The 21,600-nt window shown below is 50.7% G+C and overlaps 10 protein-coding genes across 10 annotated transcripts; 3 read left to right on the top strand and 7 right to left on the bottom strand.

Moving 5' to 3' along the window:
- Positions 1–64: 64 nt before the first annotated feature.
- Positions 65–1,627, bottom strand: BKA67DRAFT_645459 (uncharacterized protein). The gene is made up of 6 exons (XM_046105879.1): positions 1,377–1,627; positions 941–1,310; positions 772–889; positions 622–714; positions 521–571; positions 65–440 (listed from the first exon to the last, which is right to left on the bottom strand). The coding sequence occupies exons 1-6, from the start codon at positions 1,572–1,574 to the stop codon at positions 161–163; spliced, it is 1,110 nt and encodes a 369-aa protein (XP_045960330.1). The 5' UTR covers positions 1,575–1,627; the 3' UTR covers positions 65–160.
- A 1,559-nt stretch (positions 1,628–3,186) lies between these two features.
- BKA67DRAFT_562558 (uncharacterized protein) lies at positions 3,187–4,894 on the top strand. Its single transcript, XM_046102610.1, has 4 exons — positions 3,187–4,016; positions 4,091–4,197; positions 4,251–4,564; positions 4,619–4,894. The coding sequence occupies exons 1-4, from the start codon at positions 3,508–3,510 to the stop codon at positions 4,871–4,873; spliced, it is 1,185 nt and encodes a 394-aa protein (XP_045960329.1). The 5' UTR covers positions 3,187–3,507; the 3' UTR covers positions 4,874–4,894.
- Positions 4,895–5,070: 176 nt separating this feature from the next.
- On the top strand, positions 5,071–6,151 carry BKA67DRAFT_562552 (uncharacterized protein). The gene has a single exon (XM_046102609.1). The coding sequence runs from the start codon at positions 5,310–5,312 to the stop codon at positions 5,943–5,945; it is 636 nt and encodes a 211-aa protein (XP_045960328.1). The 5' UTR covers positions 5,071–5,309; the 3' UTR covers positions 5,946–6,151.
- Positions 6,152–6,343: 192 nt separating this feature from the next.
- Positions 6,344–8,615, bottom strand: BKA67DRAFT_562547 (FAD binding domain-containing protein). Its single transcript, XM_046102608.1, has 6 exons — positions 8,013–8,615; positions 7,674–7,960; positions 7,556–7,623; positions 7,391–7,469; positions 7,199–7,308; positions 6,344–7,128 (listed from the first exon to the last, which is right to left on the bottom strand). The coding sequence occupies exons 1-6, from the start codon at positions 8,418–8,420 to the stop codon at positions 6,839–6,841; spliced, it is 1,242 nt and encodes a 413-aa protein (XP_045960327.1). The 5' UTR covers positions 8,421–8,615; the 3' UTR covers positions 6,344–6,838.
- Positions 8,616–9,220: 605 nt separating this feature from the next.
- On the bottom strand, positions 9,221–10,152 carry BKA67DRAFT_690750 (uncharacterized protein). The gene has a single exon (XM_046109146.1). The coding sequence runs from the start codon at positions 9,990–9,992 to the stop codon at positions 9,495–9,497; it is 498 nt and encodes a 165-aa protein (XP_045960326.1). The 5' UTR covers positions 9,993–10,152; the 3' UTR covers positions 9,221–9,494.
- A 309-nt stretch (positions 10,153–10,461) lies between these two features.
- BKA67DRAFT_534961 (uncharacterized protein) lies at positions 10,462–11,343 on the bottom strand (the record flags this gene model as incomplete). The annotated part of the gene is made up of 2 exons (XM_046099943.1): positions 10,462–10,739; positions 10,830–11,343. 2 exons carry the CDS (start codon positions 11,341–11,343, stop codon positions 10,462–10,464), a joined length of 792 nt encoding a protein of 263 aa, XP_045960325.1.
- A 1,814-nt stretch (positions 11,344–13,157) lies between these two features.
- On the top strand, positions 13,158–14,437 carry BKA67DRAFT_657951 (uncharacterized protein; the record flags this gene model as incomplete). Its single annotated transcript, XM_046107196.1, has 4 exons — positions 13,158–13,766; positions 13,830–14,015; positions 14,070–14,144; positions 14,213–14,437. 4 exons carry the CDS (start codon positions 13,158–13,160, stop codon positions 14,435–14,437), a joined length of 1,095 nt encoding a protein of 364 aa, XP_045960324.1.
- A 188-nt stretch (positions 14,438–14,625) lies between these two features.
- Positions 14,626–16,261, bottom strand: BKA67DRAFT_254673 (uncharacterized protein). The gene is made up of 3 exons (XM_046095770.1): positions 15,960–16,261; positions 15,311–15,884; positions 14,626–15,204 (listed from the first exon to the last, which is right to left on the bottom strand). The coding sequence occupies exons 1-3, from the start codon at positions 16,134–16,136 to the stop codon at positions 14,771–14,773; spliced, it is 1,185 nt and encodes a 394-aa protein (XP_045960323.1). The 5' UTR covers positions 16,137–16,261; the 3' UTR covers positions 14,626–14,770.
- Positions 16,262–18,232: 1,971 nt separating this feature from the next.
- On the bottom strand, positions 18,233–19,835 carry BKA67DRAFT_254678 (uncharacterized protein). Its single transcript, XM_046095771.1, has 3 exons — positions 19,357–19,835; positions 19,128–19,291; positions 18,233–19,046 (listed from the first exon to the last, which is right to left on the bottom strand). Exons 1-3 carry the CDS (start codon positions 19,390–19,392, stop codon positions 18,383–18,385), a joined length of 864 nt encoding a protein of 287 aa, XP_045960322.1. The 5' UTR covers positions 19,393–19,835; the 3' UTR covers positions 18,233–18,382.
- Positions 19,836–19,890: 55 nt separating this feature from the next.
- BKA67DRAFT_562532 (PRELI-like family-domain-containing protein) lies at positions 19,891–21,548 on the bottom strand. Its single transcript, XM_046102607.1, has one exon. The coding sequence runs from the start codon at positions 21,106–21,108 to the stop codon at positions 20,362–20,364; it is 747 nt and encodes a 248-aa protein (XP_045960321.1). The 5' UTR covers positions 21,109–21,548; the 3' UTR covers positions 19,891–20,361.
- Between the last annotated feature and the right edge of the window lie 52 nt (positions 21,549–21,600).

Below are 21,600 nucleotides of genomic sequence, written 5' to 3'. Positions count from 1 at the left end.
TGCCAAGCACAATTTGAAAGCGCGACGTCAAAGGGTGTTTTTACAATCAATGTTAAAAAGCAGCGTTCCTGAACTTTTCATCCGAACCTTTTGTCATTCAAAGAAATCCGTGTTTCCTGGGGTATCCAAAATAATACATGCGCCAAGTGTGCTACAAAACTCAAGCTGCCTGGATGGTAATCTCAGTTCGCTTGTTTATCCCGTTCATGATAGGAAGGATTCCATCCTCGCTGCCATCATCTTCAAGGCTTTTGGCCCTCGAAGTAGCGATCGTGGCCTTGTAGTTACCTTGCTCGTTAACCTCTCGCAGATGGATCGGTACGTCATCCTGCTTTTGGTATCCCGACCGTATGTGCGCAGATTGAGTGCCATAACGGGTTCCAGACTTGTAACCGTATGTTCGAAGCCGTGACGTGTTCTTCAGGATCGTTGCGAACAGACTGCAGGTTCGCAAATAGTTAGCAGGCATTCTAGCGGCGTTGCCGTGGTGAACCAAAAATAGGGAAATATTGATACATACGGTCGGAGGGTTGGCAAAGACGCCGCAAGAATTCCAGCGTGCAGTTCGATGCTATAGAGTGAGTCAGTATCATATAGATTATCCAAGTTTCTATTGCTTACTTGAACCAGACGATGAAATTGAAGGTCCTTGTATACCCAGGATCTGACCGGTGGTAGGCGTACACCATTCTTACGACAGACGCAACGCAAGCGCTGAAACATTGTTTAGTTTGTCGTCTAGCCTGCAAAGCTGTACCAAAAAAGACTTACAATAACCCAAGACTGAGGATTGCAATCAATGTTCCCTTGGTCCTGCGATTGACTTGAAGCCTTAGAACTACAGGAATCGGGACAATGACGAAAAACAAATCTTGTGTGACATTGACAACTGTGCCTGTTAGTTATGAACATGTGACATACTGAAGGTGACAAAACTTACCGCCATTGATAGTACCAATGAGTGACAATGCATCGCCACTCCAGCACTTCGCTCCTGGTTGAGGATCCCAGAACGTGGACAACGGAACACAGGCCACCATGAACGTGATGATAGAGTATATCAAGAACACGAGGCAGAAAATGCCCATCCCCGTGATGAGACGCGACGCCCATTTCACCTGCATGAATCGTCGAAGGAAGAAGGCCACGGAAATCTTGACAGAGCTGATACCGGTTGTTGAGAATGGTCCAATAATGTACGACCAAAAGTTCAAGCCAGACCACCAATCAGCCGGAATGTCACCTTCGAGTCTACCAGCACCGTAATGAACCATCTGAATAAAGCAGACCATCGACAGGATGGCCATAACCTGTATATGTCAGCAACTACTGGTACCTTATTTTCGTAGATCAAGTTCTTCAACGAGCTAACTTACGAGTGCGACAAGCATGACTGCATCATCTATGCTGAACGACTTGAGCATCACCAATCTGACATAGCATCTTGCGGCCACGACAATGAAAGACAAGGCCATCAAAGTGCTCGAGATACCCAGGATGGAGGGCGCGTTAGTATCCACCGCATTTTGCCCACCGTCGGATCTGATCGACAATTGATCAACAGAGCCAGCCATTGGGACGAACTAGACTTTCGACAAGCAAAAGTGCGAACTGGAGAAGAACTGCCGATCAGCAACATTTGTGGGAATGCATTGTTCATAAAAAGCTCACTGCGATTGCCAGGGCATGCGATTTTTGCAGGGGTTTCTAACGCGAGATGATACAGATGACAGAATAGTGCAGCCCTTGCTCAATTGATCTCAAGTCTGCCAGAGATCGCAGATAGTTCGGGTCACGGGATACTTTACCGGTGGCCGAATTCGTGAGGATCCAATGTGAACTTCCCCTCAAGGAGGCAGCAGTTGGGCAGATGGCCTCACTTTGTTTCATTTTCTGGTCGTCCACGACGCAGTGAGTGAACAGTGCAATGCACATGTAACACCGCAATTAGGACAGTCTCAGGTACGCTACGCCATTAGCTGTTCTCTGGTTTTGTTTATGAAATTAGTACAACTGCTCAAGATCTAGCCTCTCATGACTTATCATTTGTGATACTCGTTCCTGCTAGGAATATTGTCAAAATGGTCGCAATATCGGTGGAAGAGCCACTCGAGGGAAGGACTTAGTCTGAAGGAAGAATAGCTGCGAAACTCACCCTAGCAGACTGGGTACATAGTACCAATAGTCTGCATCGTCTGGGTTCTTCCATCCAATGTGCAGTTCGGAAATAGGGATATTATGGCTGAGCTAGAACCCCAGTTTGCATAGGATATGGCATGATTCGATGGCGACATCCTTGTCAAGCATGAGATTCGGAAAAGCAAGCGATGAGCGATTTGTTAACGCATGTGAGGACAATCATAGATGACGAGCATTTCGCCCCCGCATCAAAAAATGTCATAACAGTTCAGATGCATGAAGACACCTCAAGAATTGTCTGTTGAGGCGGACTTGAGTGAGAGTTCCTTCTCGTCTAGAAGTGCGTGCATGATCGAGGGGATCTGCCGAAACTCGTCAAAGCCAGAGGCGTTCAATGGCGCAGCGCAAAGAAAATAGCCGAGTCTTGGCGTTCGTTCGGGGGTTTCCTACGCAGTTCCATCTGATGTTTACAGAGTCCGGATTAACTTATCCCTCGACCTAGGACATGAGCAAAACGACCGTTTGAGGGGTTCTAGACTTAAAATATATTAGTGGTACAACCCGTAGTGGTACAATGGCCCGACCCGGGACGCCGGTTACCCACACTAAGATCCCAGATCGATCGGATTATAGGCCTGTAAACGGTCAAGTGGGTGCGCCTAAGCTAGTCCCCTTCAACTCTCTCCACCAATGTTCGTTCGTCCAAAGCTTGGTCGTTCAGGTGGTGCAATAGGAAGTCTTCCGGGGCCCCTAGTAAATAACTCTAAGCGAGCATCACGTTCTAGGGTCCAGCAGATAGTTCCTCAGGCCTGAATCCTACGTGCCCCTTCAACTTGCAGGAAATGCGCCACCTACTTTAGCGAGATGCATACGCATTTCGGGGATTTTGTAAGAGTATCCCACGTGCTGGTGCTGGTGTAGAGAGTGCCCCGTGGTGGCGTTCTCGTCGTCTCTCTCATGGTCCGAATTGAGCCAGCATTGGTTAATTATACTGTTTTGGGTGTGCGCGCAACTGAAATATGTCGTTAGTCGCTCTTGATCGACAATGGTCTCGGAAGCTGAGCTTCTAGACTAGATAGTCCCCCTTCTCGGACATTTACTAAGCTATTACATAGGACGGCAAACGGCATGCGACAGAAGCCATACCCGGTGGTTCGGATAGCTATCAAGACATATTTGCCTGAAGTGTGGGGACTCATTTCCAACCCATATGCAAGCAAAGAAACTCGGACCATCGAGGCGATGAGTGCAAGGGCGACACACTGCATATATAGTAAGTATGTTCGTTCCTCTGACAGGTGAATCCTCGTCTAGCTTCCGCAGCCACACTCCTGACCTAAGTTCCACGCCCAACGGTCGCTTGTCAAGATGCATACTTCCTTGTTCTCCCTCCTGCTGGTTACATTGCCGTTGGCCTCGACGTATACCCCTGCGTCCACCTTCGGCTCTGACCTCCTTGCGGCACAAAGCTTGATCAAGCTCGGCGTGTCGGTGGCTGACGGCTCGCTGAAGAAGCAGCTGGCAACCAAGAACGTCCCACAGACATGCTCGATTGACAAAATCTCCATTCGTCGCGAGTACTCAACCCTGTCTAATGATGAGAAGCTCAGCTATACCAAGGCTGTCAAATGCTTGATGGCCAAGCCTGGCCAGACACCGGCAGAACTCGCTCCTGGTGTGCGGTCACGCTACGATGACTTCGTAGCCACCCATATCAACCAGACCTGGAGTATCCATGCATGTGGTGCATTCTTGTCTTGGCACAGATACTACATCTGGACCTTTGAGCAAACGTTGCGAAACGAGTGTGGTTATAATGGATACCTGCCGTACTGGAACTGGGGAAAATCTGCGCTTGACCCTATCAACTCTCCCTAGTAAGTCAACCATTATCTACCAGCTGAGTTACGCCATGGCTGGTTGAGATTGAACATACTAACATGACTTCAAGCTTGGACGGTAGCGCGTACTCTCAAGGTGGCAATGGTGTCTATGAAGCCCACAATGCCACGCAAGGACTTCCCAGTGGCCTCCTTCCAATTGCGCCTGGTGTTGGAGGTAAGTGTCTCATTGATTCTGCATGTGTCGGCGAAGACTGACTGGCAACTTAGGTGGTTGTGTAGAAACCGGTCCCTACGCCGGGGTCCTGGCAAACATCTCAGCGTCAGCTCCTACCTGGCCCACTGTAGAGGCTGGCGTCGCGCTTAGCTACGGCCCTCGCTGCATCAGACACGATATCTCTGTACCTTTGGCCAACAAGTGGGCAACAGACGACCATACCGTCGATCTGCTGAGCAACCCGGCTTACCAGACCAACATTGCAGCTTTCCAAGACCGTCTGCAATTTACCGGTAACGACACTGTCGGGTACTATGGTCTCCACCAGTACGGCCATTTCGCCGTCGCAGGTGACCCCAGCGGTGACGTAAGTACCTTTGAGCCTTGTACTTGATTGATGGTCACTACTAAGACGTTGCAGTTCTACAACAGCCCCAACGAGCCTCTCTTCTGGCTTCACCACGGAAACATCGACAGGATGTGGTGGATCTGGCAGAACCAGAAGCCGGTCGACCGTGCATTCCAAATCGGTGGCACCAGGACCATGCTGAATCTTCCTCCTAGCGACAACGCGACAATTGACGACACGATCAACTTGGGCATCCTTGGAGCCGCGAGTCCTATCTCCAACCACGTCAGCAGCGTTGGTGGTCAGTACTGCTACATCTATGTTTAGTCAGGTCCAACACCAAATACAATAATATTTAATAAAAATAGTTCCATAAACTTTTATTGCATTTATTTCCGCTGTTCGTCTGATTCTTACATAATTGTAGACTCTGTCAGCCGTGGAGAATGGTGGGGCTCGCTTGTGGTTGGACGGTGCATTGCAGATCTTTTCTCTCTTTCTTTTTTTCTCAGCCGTCTGCACGCCACTAACCTAGACCTCTTGAGGAGTTCAGCTCTAACGAAAGTTACAACCAGTGACTCGGCATTGTTTATGCTCGTTCGATGTCGTTGCGGAACATATTGGCGCTCTTTGAGCGGAGTAGTCTGCTTTGTTAGACTCAAATACTTGGCCTCTTCGCTGGCGTGAAATCCCTAGAATAAACAACGGCCAGACCTACACACCTAACAGTTTGTCGCAAAATCTTTCTTCTGTTGTATCCAGGATGTATTTCAGATTGCTTTTATCATGTTCAGTGCTCGGCGCGGTGCATTGCTTGACATCGGAAAGCAGCTCCAAAGACATTGATTGGGCGTCGCTGCAGTGCCCCAGTGATAATATTACAACTCTTCCTACTCCAACCTACGGCACGAAAGAGCGAGTCTTCATGATCTGCACGGAGCTATTCATAAATGCGCCTCCACAAAAAGTTTATGATACCTTGATAGACTTTGAGAATTATCACCGCTGGAACACCTTTACGATCGACGTCCAGATTCCGCCCAATGTGCAGACCCCGGAGGATGACTATGTTGGAATGGAGATGGTTTTCACGACGACGGGACTACTTCCTGGTGCGAACACTACTAGTGATGAAGTCCTTACTGTGCTTGATGACGATCCGAGCAAGAGATACCTAATGAACGCGTGGCGGTCGAATACTCTGTTCAATGGATCACTGAGCCGGGCAGAACATCCAAATATCTTGACTAGTGCCGGGCGTGGTCGGACGAGATATGTTTCGTATGAGACCTACTATCTTGGTCTTGCGACTCCTTTGATTTTCGCGATCAGGCCGCAACTACAGACCCAGTGGGACAGACAGGGGTTAGACTTGAAGGACTTTGTCGAGGGGCTATAGTGCATGCCGGAGCCTTTAATGTCAGTTATGCGAAGCTGGCCAGCTAGTTTGAGCATAGTTCAATTCTAGAGGCCTTGACCCCTCATGATCAGTTTTCTCCCGGGTGAAATACCGATCGCTTGGCCTTGGTTCAGTTGCTCTCGGTCTGTTAGATTTCCAACATACCACAACACAATTTTGACGTCAAAGGTGGTACCTGACCTGCCCTATATGACTCATACAGACTGCGCTGCGGCTCCAGGCAAGCAACGACCATCTGACCATAATGTTTTACTTCTTTTCTGCACCAAAAGACCGCCGCTTCTGTCGTTCATGGTGTCAAGTCTGATCATTCTAGCACACCGCGTTCTTGCACAAAAGTTCCTACCAGTCCTCTATGCGAAAGATATCGAAGGGAACCCATGTCGACACAAAGTCTAGTAACTGACGTGACTGTCATTCAGGCGCTAGCTGACTTGACTTGATCCCAATTATACTCAACTAGATCTGGACCTACCAAATGAGCGCCGACGCAGTTTCTACTACAATTTGATCGGTAAATATCGTGGAAAAGTGCCAAGTTAAAAACGACTTTACACTGCATCTGTGTTTAGATAGCAACTAGTATAATTTCAATCTCCATTCGCCAGGCATTTCAACTTGCCTATTCTGGGATGTTAGCACTATGAATGGGTCATCGCGGTCTCCCAATTGCCTGCCGATGAGCAGAACCTCGGCCTTGTACCATCTAGGCACTTGAGTATGATGAGCATTCATTGGCTTGTCCGAGCATCAATCAACCACTGTGGCAACGACCATTCATTATCGATAGCTTTCATGTGACTCGCTGAATGCTCCACAACATCATGCCCGTAGACTAGTTGAAGTTTCTCGATTGCATTTTCTGGCTCAAGTTAGCACTGACAGATATCTGTTCGAGCTGAAAATCTTTGAAAACCTCCAGTGCCGAACAATATGGACTTACTTGGAACTGGTTGCCCTTCAAGATACTTCAATACATCGTCCGGAATCCCTTGTTCGGTTCCTCTATCACTGAGGACTTGTATCAAAGATGCTCGATTTCGCCTAATGGATTCGTAGGTCTTCAGCCGCTCTGGAATCTGTGATGATCTCCGCACTCCATGGAATGCAAGACCGAGTGCCATTGCATCTTCCATAGCCTGGCACCCAGCTTGACCTTGTACTTTATATTGCAACTAGTGTTAAAATAGATTTTTCGAGTCTATTTGACATAACAGATGAGGTTGACCTACAGGGCAACATTGGATGGGCTGCATCACCGGTGAGGGTCAAATTGCCTCTATGCCACTTCGTGACGGGTGCGCGATACAGCAGAGGCCAACCTTTCAAGTCAGTACATTCACTGTAATGTCACGAGGTGTCAGCTACGTTGTGGAATGTACGAAATAATGCCAAGAATTAAATCCCAACCCCCAACTACTTACTTCATGGTTCCAAGAAGAGTCGGATGATATCCCTCGAAATGTTTGAACATAGTCGATTTATCAACTGGAGCATGCCAATCTACATCGGAACCGTTAGCAACTCTGAAAAATGACATTCTTTAATAGTGGGTTATCGAAACGCTCTTTCCATATATATTGACGAACCTTCCTGGCTGGCGTCTGGATCAAGATTATTGTCGTAACATAAAGCTCCGAAGTTCATCACCTCAGCACTAGCATAACTGTTAGTATTTCTCAGGAATGGAAGAAAATTGAAACTCACTTGCGGCAAGGATAATAGACAAGGCGTCTCTTCAGTCCATCTGAAAAGACCGTACAGCTTTTTTCAAACCCATCTCGAAGAAAGAAGCTGGCCGGGGACTGAGGCTTTATATCACTCCGTGTTAGCAAGAATCGGTAGATGAAGTTAAGCGAGTTAGCTGGCATCACGCGGTTCGGATGTCCGAGTACAGCTTCTACGGCACCTGAATGCACGCCATCAGCTGCAATCACGGCATCTCCAGTGACAACCTCGCCATCTGCAAGGGTCACAGACGCATCTTCTGGGTGCTTAGGGAAGTCAGTTCTGGTTATCGCAAATGGATACTATGCTTTTTCATACATATTTGACAACAGGCTTGCCGAGGTGGATGACGACTGGCGTACCTAGGCCATCTTGCTGAGTTGCGATGGCTCTCAAAGCGTCATGCAGATCCACTCTATGCGCATACCATAGAGGAGCTCCAAATCGCTCTTCCGCATGGGTTTCATCAACGAAAGACTGCTCTTCGAGTTTGTCGTAAGACCAGAAACGGATGGCGTCTGATGTGACGAAGCGGGCCGCCGCTGGGTCGACACCCCATAGCTTGAGCAGTCGGCCAGCATTAGGACCAATTGTTATGGCGGCTCCAAGCTCGTTCTTGAATGAAGATCTCTCGTATATCTCAACAATATGGCAGCTCTTTCGCAAAGCTATGGCAGCGGAGAGGCCGGCAATTCCAGCGCCTACGATAATTATTTTGCATTGCATGGCGACCAGTCAGTATGGACTCTCTTCGTGCACAGAAGTAACCTTGAAGAGATAATTCTAGGTATTATCGGAAAAGAAGACGGAAATCGGCTTCGTTGGTGGTCTCCCGCGAAATGAGCTGACCGGGTGGCGGTCAAAGCGGGTGGGCAACTCATGTACCACAGAGATATGCTTACAGATGTAAGCTCCAACACCGACTCTCGGTAAGATCTTGGATTGGTCAAATCGTCAGAGAATCTCGGCGATTGCTTGCCGCGATTTATTTGTGTGCAACCCCAGTTAGTGTGTTTTCTTTGTCCATGAGACTCCGGGAACCATTATTGAAAGGCATATCAAGGACTGACAAGCTTGTTTATAACCGAGTTTTGCCATAACATCCTCCAGGCAGGCCACCACAATGCCATTTTGCCTTGTTCGTGCAAGGTAATGTTGATATTTCGACATACAAGACACGGTAAGTTACATCATTAAATCTAACAGCCCTTCATTTATACCAACACAAAAATAACTCTTCCACTAGATGTTGTCAATATGATAATGCTAACGTAGTCGGTTTACGCTACCACGAATGTATAATGTGTTAAGCTTATTCTACGAAGAAAAACACGATGTACATATTTCCATTCCCAGAGGGTAAAAAAATCAAAGTAGATTATTTTGTTTTACAATCTCGGTTATAGCTCCTGCAGAATCGCAGCGTTTTTTCTTCGAAAGTGCTGATACTTGTGGCGCTCTCATTGAGCCATGTCCAATATATGTCGATCATCTCCTCATCACACGTTGTGTGACACCGTTTGTTCTGTCAAACTACACAAAAAGTCACGTTGTAGAAAGCCTCCCAAGGTACTTCAAGCCTTACCCTTGATTACAATGTCACCGTTGAAGAGAGCTGTCAAACAATCCTCGCTCCATTCAAAATCATCGACAGGCGCTTCATTGATTGTCGGGCCATCTGTCGTGTCGTTTTTCTGGCTAGCAATACCGCCCAACCCAAGTCCGGGTACACTAGGCAGCCTGGATGTAACAGTTTTGGCCACGTCCCTTACATCGCCTACTAGCTTCTTCCAGTCGCTCTCATCCGCAGAGACCGCAGTACCCGGGCATTATGTTGCGCGTTGTGTCCACGGAGCTGTCCGAATCCGAAATGGCCGTCCAAGCAACTGGGAACGCAATCGCCGCGAGAGGTCCAATACCTGGAATGAAGCCCGCCGCGATCGTAAGGCTATTCTTGAGAAAGTTATTCAGCCAATCCTGTTTCTTGGGAGTAGGTCTCCACTGGACTGCGAGACTGTAATTTGCCGCCGCAACCCTTGCCCAATCAAGGTCCGCCCCGTCACTAAAGTTGCGCTCGATCGGGGGTATCGCTACCAGGAGGCTGTCAACGATGATGACGTTCTTGGAAGTGTAGGCATTCTGGGCGCGCAGCTGACGCGGAAGTGAGAGCAGTTCCACTAGTCCGTTGAAGTTGATCCCGACAGCTTCGGTCGCCCAGACTGGCAGTCCGAGGGTCATTTTAAGGTGAACGGGCTTCCATCTTTTCACTGGGTTCGACGGCGAAGCCCAATGGTGCATTACTTGCAGTTAGCAATCTGCCACAACAAAGTTGACTTGACAGAATGTGCAGAGCTCTGGGTAGTCCTCGGATGAGACAATGTGGCCTCCGCTCCTGTATGGCTTGCTTTGTTCCAGATGAACTCTAGTAAGAAATGTCCATAGAAATCGTCAGGGCTGTCTGCTTGATAGAACTTTGAATTAGAGTTGTTCAATGCAGAGCGCCTGAAAAAGCACTCTCCTTCTGGGTACACAAGAGCCATACAGGTCACGGAAATCTTTACAATTGAGCGAGTGCCATGTTGATCATAGGGATCGTAGAGTCGCAGAGTGTACGGCACAGTATGCATCACCCAGGACGCCATGGCGTCGAGGTTAGCTAGCAATGGATCAAAGATTAAATAACAATCAATTCAGCTAAGCTCCAAAAATGATTTCGATACTACTTTTAAGAGCTGATCACAGTGCACTCCCACGCTCTAATAGTCCATCAAAGCGGCGTGTAGCTCACAACCCTCGTCATACCGATCATAGGTGGCTTGCCGTTGGAGTCCTTCCTGAGGCTGTAGAACAACTTCGTCGAGTCAATATCAGACTGCTGGATCTCTGGGGCCTCGTCGCGGTAGTTCATGACGGAGTGCTCGTCCGGCTCCCCGATGCGAACTGCACTGCTGCCCTCGGCGGCCATGCGCGAGGGCACGTCCCCGATTGCGAACTCGTGTCGCAGACCGAGGACATGTCCGAGCTCGTGGGTCAGGACTTTCCAGACTGCAGTGATAATGCATCAGCGACTCGAGTCTTCCCAACAAGCGGGGCCAAGGCAGAACAAACGAAGCACCAAGAGGAGTTTTCACTTACGGTTGTTCTTCCACTCGTCATCCTCAAACGCAGCGCTGTATGTAAACATATAGTTCAGATCATTGTCATTCGGGAAGAAGGCCGAGGCCAGAACACCGCCCTTGGCGCCGCCGTGGCACAGGACGAAGGTGGCGTCCTTTGCCAGGGGCACCCACTCGAACGTGACACCGACGTCCGCGCTGTTCCAGGCCTCGGCGGCGATCGCCAGCTGCGACGCCGCGTAGTCGGCGTCCTCCTGACTGTCGAAGCCGGCGCGCCAGGCCGCCCACCTGACGACGGAGCCTGGCACCCAGCGTGGGACCTGGCCCCTGAGCCCGACGACGATTTCGCTCGGGCCGCCCTCCAGGTTCCGCGGGAGCGGGTTCTGAGTGATACAGACTGGGGCGCTGCGCACTTTGGGACCGGAGGTCTTCTCGACTTCAGTCGGCTGGATAGTCTCCAGCGCAGAGCTTCCAAGTGTCTCCTCGACTGCGTCGAGGAGTACCTCTTTGGTCGATGGGCCTGCAGAAGACATTGTACCGTCTGGTTCAGAGGGCGTTCCGCACCAGTTCGGTGGTAGTTGAGCCAGGTTTAGGATGTGAGAAAGAGTGGGAATGAGTTGCTGGTATCTGCTCTCAGGTTTGGATGGATGATAGATATCCTGAGGTATCTTGGAGGCGGCCGGTCTGAGAGGACTTTATACACCAGCCGACATAGAGAATTGAACACGCTCTCGAAATATCGTGCATGATACCTCATCCGTCAGATACGACGATTTCTGTGGCTTTCCCCTTAGCTAGAACGCAAAGTCTCTGCTCCTCATCGATATTCTCTACTGAGCTGAACCGACAGGCTCACTATTGAGGCATGTCTGCGGGGTCGCTAATCTGCACATTCCCATGAGCACAGCTTCCCAGACTGGCTGGGAGTCTAATCGGGGTTCCAGAACGTAGCTGAGAACCAGGAACCCCAATACCGAGTGGGCTGCTCAACGCCGGCACTAACTTGTGATATGGTACTATGCTGCACCAAGGTACTACGTACGTAGATCTGTCTTTCGCGGAAATTATGGGATTGACAAGGTTGCGACTACATATCACAGTCTGCAATCCACTGACTCGCTCGATCTGTCTCAGCTACCCCGTAGTATGGTCGGCGATCGAGAAGGTTTAGGGCATGTAATGGCAGACGGGGGCTGAGCCGTTAGCGAATGTTGCACAGTCAGTGATTTTGCAATGTGACAGCCACGCTGCCCAGCTCGGTATAGTTAAGTCGAGTAAAGATGGAGCACAGGCGGAAGTGGCTTGGCCCCGGAACTTTGCGATTTGCTGGACGTTTTAGCGATCACATAGCGCTGGCCGTTTCAGCTGGCCACTGAACGCTCACTAGGCTACATGTTGTTAGAGAGGTTTGCGGGGAGCGGGGCAGGGCGGTCCAGCCCGCCCATACTATAGTAGTCCTTCGAAGCTTAGCGGGGTAAGGCACGCTGATTATAGTTAGAGCCACCGGCCAGAACTCTTAGGACGGCTGGCAAAGCTCGATTCGTCTCTTTTGAGATCTGAGGTGTTCTCTTTTGGTGAAATCTAGCAGTCATCTGCAGCTAGCGGGCAAGGGTTTACCGGTTGAAGTTAGCCAGAACTCCCAATGCGATGTGCAAAGTTCGATTTGTCTTTTGGAATAGTGTGCTGCATACGCAAGCTGAAACCACCGCTTCCCGCAAGTGGTCCAATCGCTGAGTCACATCAAGACAAGATAGTGCCAAACTGCAGACACTAGTATAGCTTTCAGCTTCATCGTTATGAGTCTATCAATATAGTACGTCCAAGATGGTGACCTCGGGTTTTTACTCAGCTGAAACCTGCATTGATATGTGCTGGTACACGCCACCGCAAGACATGCCCTTTGCAGCAGGGCGATATGCTACTCGCGATGAGAGCGCGTGCCTCAAGGATACACGGGTTAGATCCAAGGCTTCCATTGGTCGCCATGTGTGAGAATAGGTTGACATGAGTTTAGAATCCTTTGCCCCCAGTCAATGCTAGTCCCCCGTCGAGCATTAGTTGAGACAACGTTGTTTCTGCTCAGAAGTTCAGCTTACATCTAGCCTCCATAATGAGTAAAAGAGTTCGGCGATGACCGAGTAGACCCAGTCAGTTCTGATCCTCCGTTGAGCATTAGTGGAATGCTATGAATGACACGGCCGCTCTGGTATCAGCTCTGACCATCTCCTTGTTCTCAACTCTCACTACAAAAGGACGGCAGAGGTCCCTGCACATGCTTCCAATTCACAATACAACACAACATCGCACCTCGCAACGTATCTGGTCTCCCCCCTCGGCATAACCAATCATGGGCAAAACCTCAATCGAGTACCTCTTCTCGGAGAAGCGGGCCGTGAAGAAGACCCAGGAGTGGGCGGACATCCTGCGCACAGGCAAGGAGAAGTACGCCAACTGCCGGGTGGTGTCCTTCTCGCGCGTCAAGAACCTGAACTCGGAGTGGAAGCACGAGTACGTGCAGTTCATCGTGGAGGAGGAGACGACGCGGGACCGGGCCCGCGTCTACGCCGAGCGCGGCAACGAGGTCGACCTCGACTGGGTCACGTTCGGGCCTGCCGAGACGCCCGAGGGCGGCAGCAAGGGTAGCGACGACCTGCCGCTGCCCCTGGCGTCTCTGGTCTTCGGGGGCGGGTCCGGCGAGGACGTCGACAGGAGGCCGACCGTCCTGCAGATTGCTGAGATCCTCGCGGCTACCACCCTTGTTGGTGGCGCGTACGAGTTTTACGGCCACAGCTGTTTCTGGTATGCATACACCACGTATGATGCCGTGAAGAGGCAGTTCGGGTCCATGGCGAAGGAGAAGTCGTGGAGGTGGATAGATGTCGGCGGGGCTGGAAATGCCGGGGTCAAAGATGCGATGGGCCTGGGTTGGACGACTCTGTTCAAATTCTACTACGTCGTGAGTAAACATGCGTTAGGAACCTGTGCCGAAAATCTACTGATACTGACACTCTTTGTTCAGGGCGATGCTAAGAAGTTCAAGAAGGAACGAGAGACCAAGATGGACTTCTTCGACAACGAACAGCGAGAGATAGTGGACTCTCAGTATTTCGTGGATCAAGTTGCTTCGAACCTAACGAAACAGGAGTATCGAAGTACCTATATTGACGCCATGCAAGCTCAAGGAATTGAGTTCACTGAGACCCAGGTGCGTCCCATATCCCTAATTGCAAATAGAACTGTTGCTGAAATCCCTGTCTAGATCCAAGATCTGCTCCAAGCTAGCGAAGAGATTGCCAAGAAGCAGACCGGAGGAAATGAGGACTGGACTAAGGAGGTAAGTATCCAGCAAGAGAGCGTCCCCCTGATCCTCGCGAGAGTCATATTCTAACATATGCAATTTAGTTCGACGAGTTGAATGCGAGACTGGTCAAGCAAGTCCTCGCAGATCCAGATGCAGAGGAGTACCGCAAGGCCTACCAGAGTTACCATGTCCCGGCCGAGCTGGGAGATCAGGATTTGGACAAGGTGCCAAGGGCACCAACTAAGACGGCCGCTGTAGCTAAGACTGCAGAGGCCTTGGAGCTTGTTGTCGGCCGGATTCTCCTGGAAGTATCGAAACAGCAATAAAATAGCCCGTAATGCCAGAAACTGGCGAGACAAGGCAGTAGAGACAAAGATTGATCCCAAATTGAACCGCAGCACTTAAAAATGCTCCTTCGACAGGGTGAGATGCACAAAGAGTCTAAGCATACCTGTGATATTTACATGTGAAGAAACCACTACACTACCGTGAGTTCTACTTTGGTCTAAACTTCGTACCAAATTTTATATTGACAGTGGAAGGCCCATCGAATACTGAACTGAGCAGTCACATTCGGTAGGTAACGGGCTTCCAGTACTCTCATGATCAGGACATTAAGCTCTTAACTGATTCGCTTTTAAAAATATGTGTACATATCGCTAAGGTTCACTGTCGTCACCAAACCTCCTCTCCCGATGTTTCGGGCCTGGACTCAGTTCAACCGAGTACGTATAATCAGCCCTGATGCCGCCCCGTTTTGGCACGGGGTTCTCTTCCAGAAGGTTTCCCTTGTCGCTATCACCGTCCTGCAACCTCTTCCAATCGCCTTTCGCATGGACCGTGGCGAAGCTGAGGCCCTGATCCGTGGGGTTCCGGAACAGGCCACGTTGCTTAGACGGGGCCTTCTTCTGGAGCGGCTCACTGCCGTATGTGACCAGGGACTTTGAACCATTGACCGGAGTGGGCGATTTGGCGCTCGACGGGTCGGGTGTTCTACTGCGGACGTAGAAGAGTCGGATCGTGGGGACCGAAGACGCGACACAACCAATCGCCGTTTCGATATTGGAAAAAAGCACGATATGACCGACCCAGACTATCCAGAACTTATTAGTCATTGAAAACCTAGCGAGGCGCGAAAGGTTTCTGTTCCGCAGGAGGAAGAAGAGGAAGAAGAAGAAGCCACAACGGGAAAGACTTACACAACAGGTTGTCCAATGGATTAGCATAATGGCTGATGTACGGCGCCCTGCAAATCGTCGTGATACTCGCTAAACTTGCGAAGCTCAGTAGCAGAAAGACACCAATCTTTGCTCTGCGCGCCATCTGCATGTCCCACAGCATGATAGCCGGCAAGGCAACACAAGCCGCATCTGTGACAATTGTGCTTGCGGTAGCGGTCTGACTCAGAGCAATCATAACGTCCATCGATGCGCAAGTGCCCTTCCCTTCAAGAATGAGAGACGTGTCCCAGTTGGCCGCAATGGGGCGGCAGAACAGGAGAACACCGACGAACGTGACGGAGAAGCTAGCCCAGGTAATTGCGAGCAGTACCCATACAGCGATTCTGATTGACGACTTCGTGTTTCCGATCCGCAACATTGTCACGCAGATCGACGACTTGATCGTAGCGAGGCTGACCACGTATATGAGAATCCAGATCGTGAGGACCTTTGACCCCTCCATGCTCATCCAGGCATTGTGCTTCGAGTTCATGGTGCCGATTCCGATGTGTGCGCCGTAGATGGCAAGACCAACGTCTGCGACGTAGGCAACCTGTTCACGTTAGATTAGTTGATTGAGGACAAGGTGAGCAGGAGCAGCTTGACAAGAGTGCTGGGTGCCTCATACCGTCCCAAACGCAACCAGGCTGTCATCAATGCCATAGAGCCTGTCCTGCAGTCGTGCGTACGTCCGTAGCGCCACAGCCGCGACCGAAAAGACGAGGCAGATCGAGGACACCACCACGATCGCCATAGACAGTCCTTCTAGCGGCACATATCGTGCGTTCGGGTCGACTTCTGCCATGGTCGTAGAATGCGAGATTCAAGGTGTTTCCCGGAGCTATCCTCCACTCAGTCAAGCTCCCAGCAGAGCCTCATTCTTTGCTTCTTCGACTACGCACGCCACTTATTGCAACAAAAAAACCCGGGCAAGGGCGGCGCCTATGTAGTTGTAGTAGTGCCAACTTATTGTTTAGTGCTCTGTCAGGTCTAGGGCCGACCAGGATCTGGGGTCCAGGGTCTATACAATTGCGTGTCGGACGCCTGAGACAGAAAATGTGGCTTCGATGTGACCTTGATGTGTTTTTAAACCAATCTGATGGCGGCTCAGGGGTCTTGGCGGGTGGTCGCCGGCTCTCGTGGCTGTCGCTTAATGAGATCGTCGATTTGAACCAGAAAATGCCCTGTATACATAGTTTTGGCCTCCCGGGCCTCGTTGCGAACCCGGCTGCGGGATCACAGGGGTGCTTGACGTAGCGGTCCAGTTGCAAGACAGAACTCAAAGGATACACTGTGTCGTAGCAGCCTACAACTGTCCATCTGGACGTTTGCTCGTTCCAGCACCGCTCGTGAGCATGAACCCTAGGTGACGACGCAAAGCACTTGTTAATCCATCAAGGTCGGACTCAAGACTCGTCGAAACGACCTGCTAGTCCTTCTCGGTGCGCCAATCCACCGACGCGCATCTCTAGTCCCACGGCGTATGGAGAACTATTCCCGCGCCCACCAGGCCGAAACGGATCCATTTCGCACATACGAAAGATCTACACTGTCTTGCCATCGCATGCGGAGTTGCAAGAAGTGCCTTGTGCTTCCACCACATATTTCTGCGGGGGGGCATACCTCAGCGGGGCACCTCTTGCACCGCTTCTTCGCTCAATCATGTCTTGTTCCAGCAGTCGGGAGATTCATTCTTCATTACCGACATTTCTGCAGGAACATGGAAAAGGTGGGTAGCCGTTGATTGCAAGTGGGCCTCATTCAACGTTTGTGCCAGAAGTGCGGGTCTCGAACCGTGATGCGTTCACCCAGCGACCCGTGCGGGGGTTGTAAGGAATAGATGGATAAGCGGAGCTTGCCATTTCTGCCCTGAGTTATTCTTACTGGGCACGCGGAAACGTAACCGGTTCCCGAGAGCAAAGGACATTGACCACTCGACCATGGAAGGCTGGGAACTTTATGATGAGATGACAGGTGTGGGGATCTTTGTATCCATGACCAATCTTGTGGAGTACCTCGTCGCCTGAAAGTGGGCAGTCTGGAAAGCTGCTCTTCTAGTATTGGATATGTGGGAGACTCAGTTGCAGATGACAAGGTATAGCCTAGCCTCTGCAATAGGATTTTCCACGCCTGTCAACAGCAATCCATGACCAGGAAATTATAGCAGATTGTCCTTGCTCTTCCAAGACTGATCGGCATCCTTCAGTTGGTGGTTACTTGTGCGGCTGTCAGTCACTGTAACAATGAGAATACATAATAGCTGGAAAATGTCTGCCGTGGGTGGTCGTCGTGAGTGTGGTCAAGCCTGGCATCAAGTGTGTGGTTCGCTCAGTCATGAAGTACTCGGGTGTTTTGATTAATGCCCACGATCTGCATCACTTGTGTTGTGCTCCCTCACCAAGTTCTTCGCATGTAGACAGGTCGGCAAAGCCTAGATCGTTCATCCAGGGCTTGGTCGGGAGCTGTCGTACGAAGCTTTTGTTCTGACCTCACGAGCGACAACCGAAGAAGGCCCAGTGTACGGTGGCGAGTGGACACCAAATAGGAGCAAATGAAGCCAGTTGATGTTGAATGTGGTCATACGGGGATATGGTACTGGCTATTCATCTTCTGTCAGTCGTCACGACGAGTGTGTGGGGCCCGGCTCATATCTGTTTCATTCCGGGGCCGTGGCATGATGACAAGATGGAGCGCAACGAGAGCTGGGGTGATGTATGCCATCTCCTCTTGAGAGTAGCTGGGTGTCTCTAGTCGCCAAGCACGTGAAGGCGATATTGTCTTGGTGAAGTGTTGTTAGAGTTCTCATATACTCGCAGCTTCAACGTTCCGTTTGGTTCTGAAGGTACACTATACGAAACGACGCAGCGGATGACAAAAATGGCCATTACACGATCCTGCCTTTGACACATAATGACAGCACAGGTTTGCGAGTGATATTTGACCGGGAGGGTATAAGCTGAGATCAAGTGGACATGCGCAAAGCAACATTCTGTGTTTCACAGCAGTAATCCAATTGCATCCCCAGCATCGCCTCGCGTAGTACGGCAGCAATCAGACTCCTCGAAGCCCTTCAGATATCTTCAGTGCTTCCAGATACTCATCTCGCTCCAGCGTCAGCACCCGATTGCGCTGTTGCAGCTCATCGCACTCCCTTGTTTTCGTTCGTAGCCTCCTGATGAGTTCGTCCTTGTCGAGCGATTCTACATCTTCGACAACTGGCCGTAATGACCCAAAGAAGGCGGAACTCGGAGGAGCATTGGTAGTGTGGTGTTGAGGTACAGCTGCCGGTTTTTGAAATGCTCTGGATGAGTCGACTCCGTGCTGTTCTTGCCGCCGCCGCTGCTGCTGCTGTATAGGTACGGGGATGCAAATGTAGCTCCCTCGCTTTTCAGCCTTGCTCGACTGAGCAGCTACACTCAATTTGACGACGCGGGGCGACTTGAGTGACTCGTTGATTGGCGCTTCACGAACAGCACGCTGTCTTTCCTCCATATCGTTGGGCTCGATAGTGATGGCGTGGGAGCTTTCCATGTGACGCCGATAGTTGTCAAAGCGTCCGAAGCCCCAGGTCTGTCTTCGGCACCCCGGGTGCCGACAGAAGTACTGCCTTCCAACACGGTGTCTGGATCTGCGATGTCTGGTGAGAGAGTCTATCCTCGAAAGGCCCTTGCCGCATTCTGGACAGATGTAATTACCGGGTTTGTGGCCGGAACGTCTGGTATTTGCGTAGTCAGCTTTTAGAATCATGTCGACGCATGCGGCCTAAACACGGGCGATGCATTGTTGGGGTACTTACTTCCACTTCTCTTTCTCCTCGGTAGTGAGTCCCGTTGAAGGATCGATATGAGCAAAGGTTGCTTCAGTGTGGTCTTGTCCACCATCTTCGTTGACCGCGTCGTTCCAGTTCATGTCAGTATCTGACTGTGGAGACTCTGGTCCGGTGGATTCTGTGTCGCTTGCCTGTAGAGCTTAGTCTAGTTCGGTTCTTCGTGAATATGGGCTTGGCCAGCATGAGAATGGCTTACATGATGAGCAGCAGTAGATGTCGCCATTGATGCCATGGGATGTGGTCGACTTCAGAGATGTTTCTGTCTATATGTCGAATCACAATTCCAGCGTCTGGAGGTTTGATCAAGCGCTGATGCAGTAAAATTGAGATTAACGGTGGTCGTGTTTGGACCGTTACCATTGCCGTTGGCGTCGTTTGTTGGCGTTGGCGTTGGTGTTCCAGAGTTGGTGTTTCCCCCAAACTTTGGTGGGACAACGCCCGCCTGCGGCCTGGAGCCTGCCGGTCAAGCTCGACCGCCGCCTTAAGGGTGCCATACGGTGGCTAAACCTAGGCGCCACCCCTAGGTTACTTCCCTGCCCCTTATTATAGCACTCCTGACGAACATGTATGCTTTTCAATAACGTTGTGGAGAGTGACGCTTACACTGTGGACTATATTCTCCATTCATTGCCATGTCGGTGCAGACGTTTTGTGGTAGCAGCTAATGCCACCCCCAAGAGACACTCATCAAGGACTCAGGAATAGTAGCACGGTCGTAGGCAGGCTATTGCGACTTGAACTTGTTCGTTTGATTCCTTGTAGCAGTTGTAATATACAGGATTCCACGCCATAATGTGTCGCGATGTACATTTTCCGGTATCAATACATGAGAGGAGACTTCTTAATGTGCATCCACGTGTCATACAACCCTGCTCCCTAGCTTCCTTCAAGCCAAAATATGGCATCAATGCTTCCTTTTCCTTCGTACAACTACAACTTTCCAAACCCCAACGCCTTGCTTTGGTGAAAATAACATATAGTAGACATAGAATACAACGACATGCCACGGATCGGTGACCTGTATAGACGTGACTTGGTTCCTCGGTTTTCTGCGCGTGTGCGGTATCATCGACAGCGACGGCAGTTGGTTCTCGTTCGTGGCACGAGCTTGACTTGATGACGGGGTAATGTCTCGAGCGAGTGGTGCAGCGTGGCAACCTTTATGCAACCATTGCAGCCTCTAATTTTCAGACATTGAGCTTCAACCATCAAAGACTGCTTTGCCCTGGCTTCGTCGCAATTCTCTCAGGGTAGCCATGACGCCATTCGACCTGAGACGCTCCAATACTAGCTTCATTCCGTCACGGGACTTGACAAGCTGGTCGTCGGTCTTGTTGGAAGCGATGGATTCGATGCTGCCCTGTATGCGCTTGGCACCCCAGCCCGAGATCCAGCCACCAAATCGCTTGGGGCCGTTCTCGTCGGTTTCCGTCTCCTGAACAGCCTTGCGATTACCCAGAGTCGAGCGATAAGAGAACGTGGTCGTCACATATGTGTTGGGTACGAGCGTTCGAGGTACAGAGGTTGGGAGAGGCGAGTAATCTGCAAGGCCAGGCTGCTGGGGCGGGGTGATGGAGTAATGCTGCTCCTCCGTGACGCTGAGAACGCCGGTGAAGTTGAGGTTTCGACTTTGCGTCTTCATCCACCCCTCCTTGATATCGACGACGCTGTCCTCGAGTACGTAGGCGGACTTGTCGCCGCCGCCTCCGGTAATGCTCGTGGGCAGGAGTTTGATCACAGCTGGTGGCATGCGAGATCTCTTGACGTGTAATCGTGTGGTAAAGAGTCGACCCGTGTCATGGTCGACATGGGAGGAAATGGTGTCGGTGGAGAGAACATGGCTCGAGAAAGGGTTGAGCTGCGGGGAGTAGTAGCGGAGAAAGAAGGCGAGAGTGACGGTCGGGAAGTCGTGGGAGTAGCTGTGGTTGGTCGTGTGGGTGAGCACCATCTTGACTGCTGGTGTTTGGCTTGGAGGCGTGGGTATGCGGCAGCCTCTCGGAAGTAGGCGTTGGGCTTGGAGTCGGCACAATGGCGGAAGGGAGGTTTGACGTATATATGTACAGGTCGTAAAGCTTGATATTAATGAGTTCGGTGTGGCTGCTCGAGGTTGGCGGAGGGGTGATGGGTTGACGGGGCAGATGCGGACTCGTCGGGGCGCGTTCGAAGACAATCAGGTTATGCTTCTGACATGACCAGACTGTTAACCAAGGGAAGCGAAATCGTATGATGGAGAGACGGGACAAGAGAGGGGAAATGCGATGTTACAGTTCGCCAACATATGTGAGAGTTTCCCCGTACAAATGATGTCGTACGACCACCACACTTTGCGCTTGCATTCAAAACCACCGCTTGTGCTGGCTGGCTGGTGCTGGTGCTGGTGCTGGTGCTGGTGCTTTCGCTATCCTATGGAGGAGCAGTCTCACTCACTCTCATGCCCACC

Source organism: Truncatella angustata (assembly GCF_020726525.1).
Source record: "Truncatella angustata strain MPI-SDFR-AT-0073 chromosome Unknown BKA67scaffold_3, whole genome shotgun sequence".
Taxonomy (NCBI): domain Eukaryota; kingdom Fungi; phylum Ascomycota; class Sordariomycetes; order Amphisphaeriales; family Sporocadaceae; genus Truncatella; species Truncatella angustata.
Note: the sequence above shows the minus strand (reverse complement) of the source record. Positions and strands in the feature narration are given on the sequence as shown.

What these genes read in the sequence shown, in the direction of transcription:
- BKA67DRAFT_645459 (XM_046105879.1), bottom strand. Translation starts at nt 1,574, where the DNA reads ATGGCTGGCTCTGTTGATCAATTGTCGATCAGATCCGACGGTGGGCAA. An exon ending in CAGTCATGCTTGTCGCACTC is followed by an intron (nt 1,311 to 1,376) that starts GTAAGTTAGCTC and finishes TGACATATACAG; the next exon opens with GTTATGGCCATCCTGTCGAT. An exon ending in CATTGGTACTATCAATGGCG is followed by an intron (nt 890 to 940) that starts GTAAGTTTTGTC and finishes TAACAGGCACAG; the next exon opens with TTGTCAATGTCACACAAGAT.
- BKA67DRAFT_562558 (XM_046102610.1), top strand. Translation starts at nt 3,508, where the DNA reads ATGCATACTTCCTTGTTCTCCCTCCTGCTGGTTACATTGCCGTTGGCC. An exon ending in AATTGCGCCTGGTGTTGGAG is followed by an intron (nt 4,198 to 4,250) that starts GTAAGTGTCTCA and finishes CTGGCAACTTAG; the next exon opens with GTGGTTGTGTAGAAACCGGT. An exon ending in CAGGTGACCCCAGCGGTGAC is followed by an intron (nt 4,565 to 4,618) that starts GTAAGTACCTTT and finishes AAGACGTTGCAG; the next exon opens with TTCTACAACAGCCCCAACGA.
- BKA67DRAFT_562552 (XM_046102609.1), top strand. Translation starts at nt 5,310, where the DNA reads ATGTATTTCAGATTGCTTTTATCATGTTCAGTGCTCGGCGCGGTGCAT.
- BKA67DRAFT_562547 (XM_046102608.1), bottom strand. Translation starts at nt 8,420, where the DNA reads ATGCAATGCAAAATAATTATCGTAGGCGCTGGAATTGCCGGCCTCTCC. An exon ending in GTCTATTATCCTTGCCGCAA is followed by an intron (nt 7,624 to 7,673) that starts GTGAGTTTCAAT and finishes CAGTTATGCTAG; the next exon opens with TGCTGAGGTGATGAACTTCG. An exon ending in ACTCTTCTTGGAACCATGAA is followed by an intron (nt 7,309 to 7,390) that starts GTAAGTAGTTGG and finishes GTGACATTACAG; the next exon opens with TGAATGTACTGACTTGAAAG.
- BKA67DRAFT_690750 (XM_046109146.1), bottom strand. Translation starts at nt 9,992, where the DNA reads ATGCACCATTGGGCTTCGCCGTCGAACCCAGTGAAAAGATGGAAGCCC.
- BKA67DRAFT_254673 (XM_046095770.1), bottom strand. Translation starts at nt 16,136, where the DNA reads ATGGCAGAAGTCGACCCGAACGCACGATATGTGCCGCTAGAAGGACTG. An exon ending in GCCTGGTTGCGTTTGGGACG is followed by an intron (nt 15,885 to 15,959) that starts GTATGAGGCACC and finishes TAACGTGAACAG; the next exon opens with GTTGCCTACGTCGCAGACGT. An exon ending in TCCATTGGACAACCTGTTGT is followed by an intron (nt 15,205 to 15,310) that starts GTAAGTCTTTCC and finishes AGTTCTGGATAG; the next exon opens with TCTGGGTCGGTCATATCGTG.
- BKA67DRAFT_254678 (XM_046095771.1), bottom strand. Translation starts at nt 19,392, where the DNA reads ATGGCATCAATGGCGACATCTACTGCTGCTCATCAT. An exon ending in CATCTACTGCTGCTCATCAT is followed by an intron (nt 19,292 to 19,356) that starts GTAAGCCATTCT and finishes TAAGCTCTACAG; the next exon opens with GCAAGCGACACAGAATCCAC. An exon ending in GAGGAGAAAGAGAAGTGGAA is followed by an intron (nt 19,047 to 19,127) that starts GTAAGTACCCCA and finishes CGCAAATACCAG; the next exon opens with ACGTTCCGGCCACAAACCCG.
- BKA67DRAFT_562532 (XM_046102607.1), bottom strand. Translation starts at nt 21,108, where the DNA reads ATGGTGCTCACCCACACGACCAACCACAGCTACTCCCACGACTTCCCG.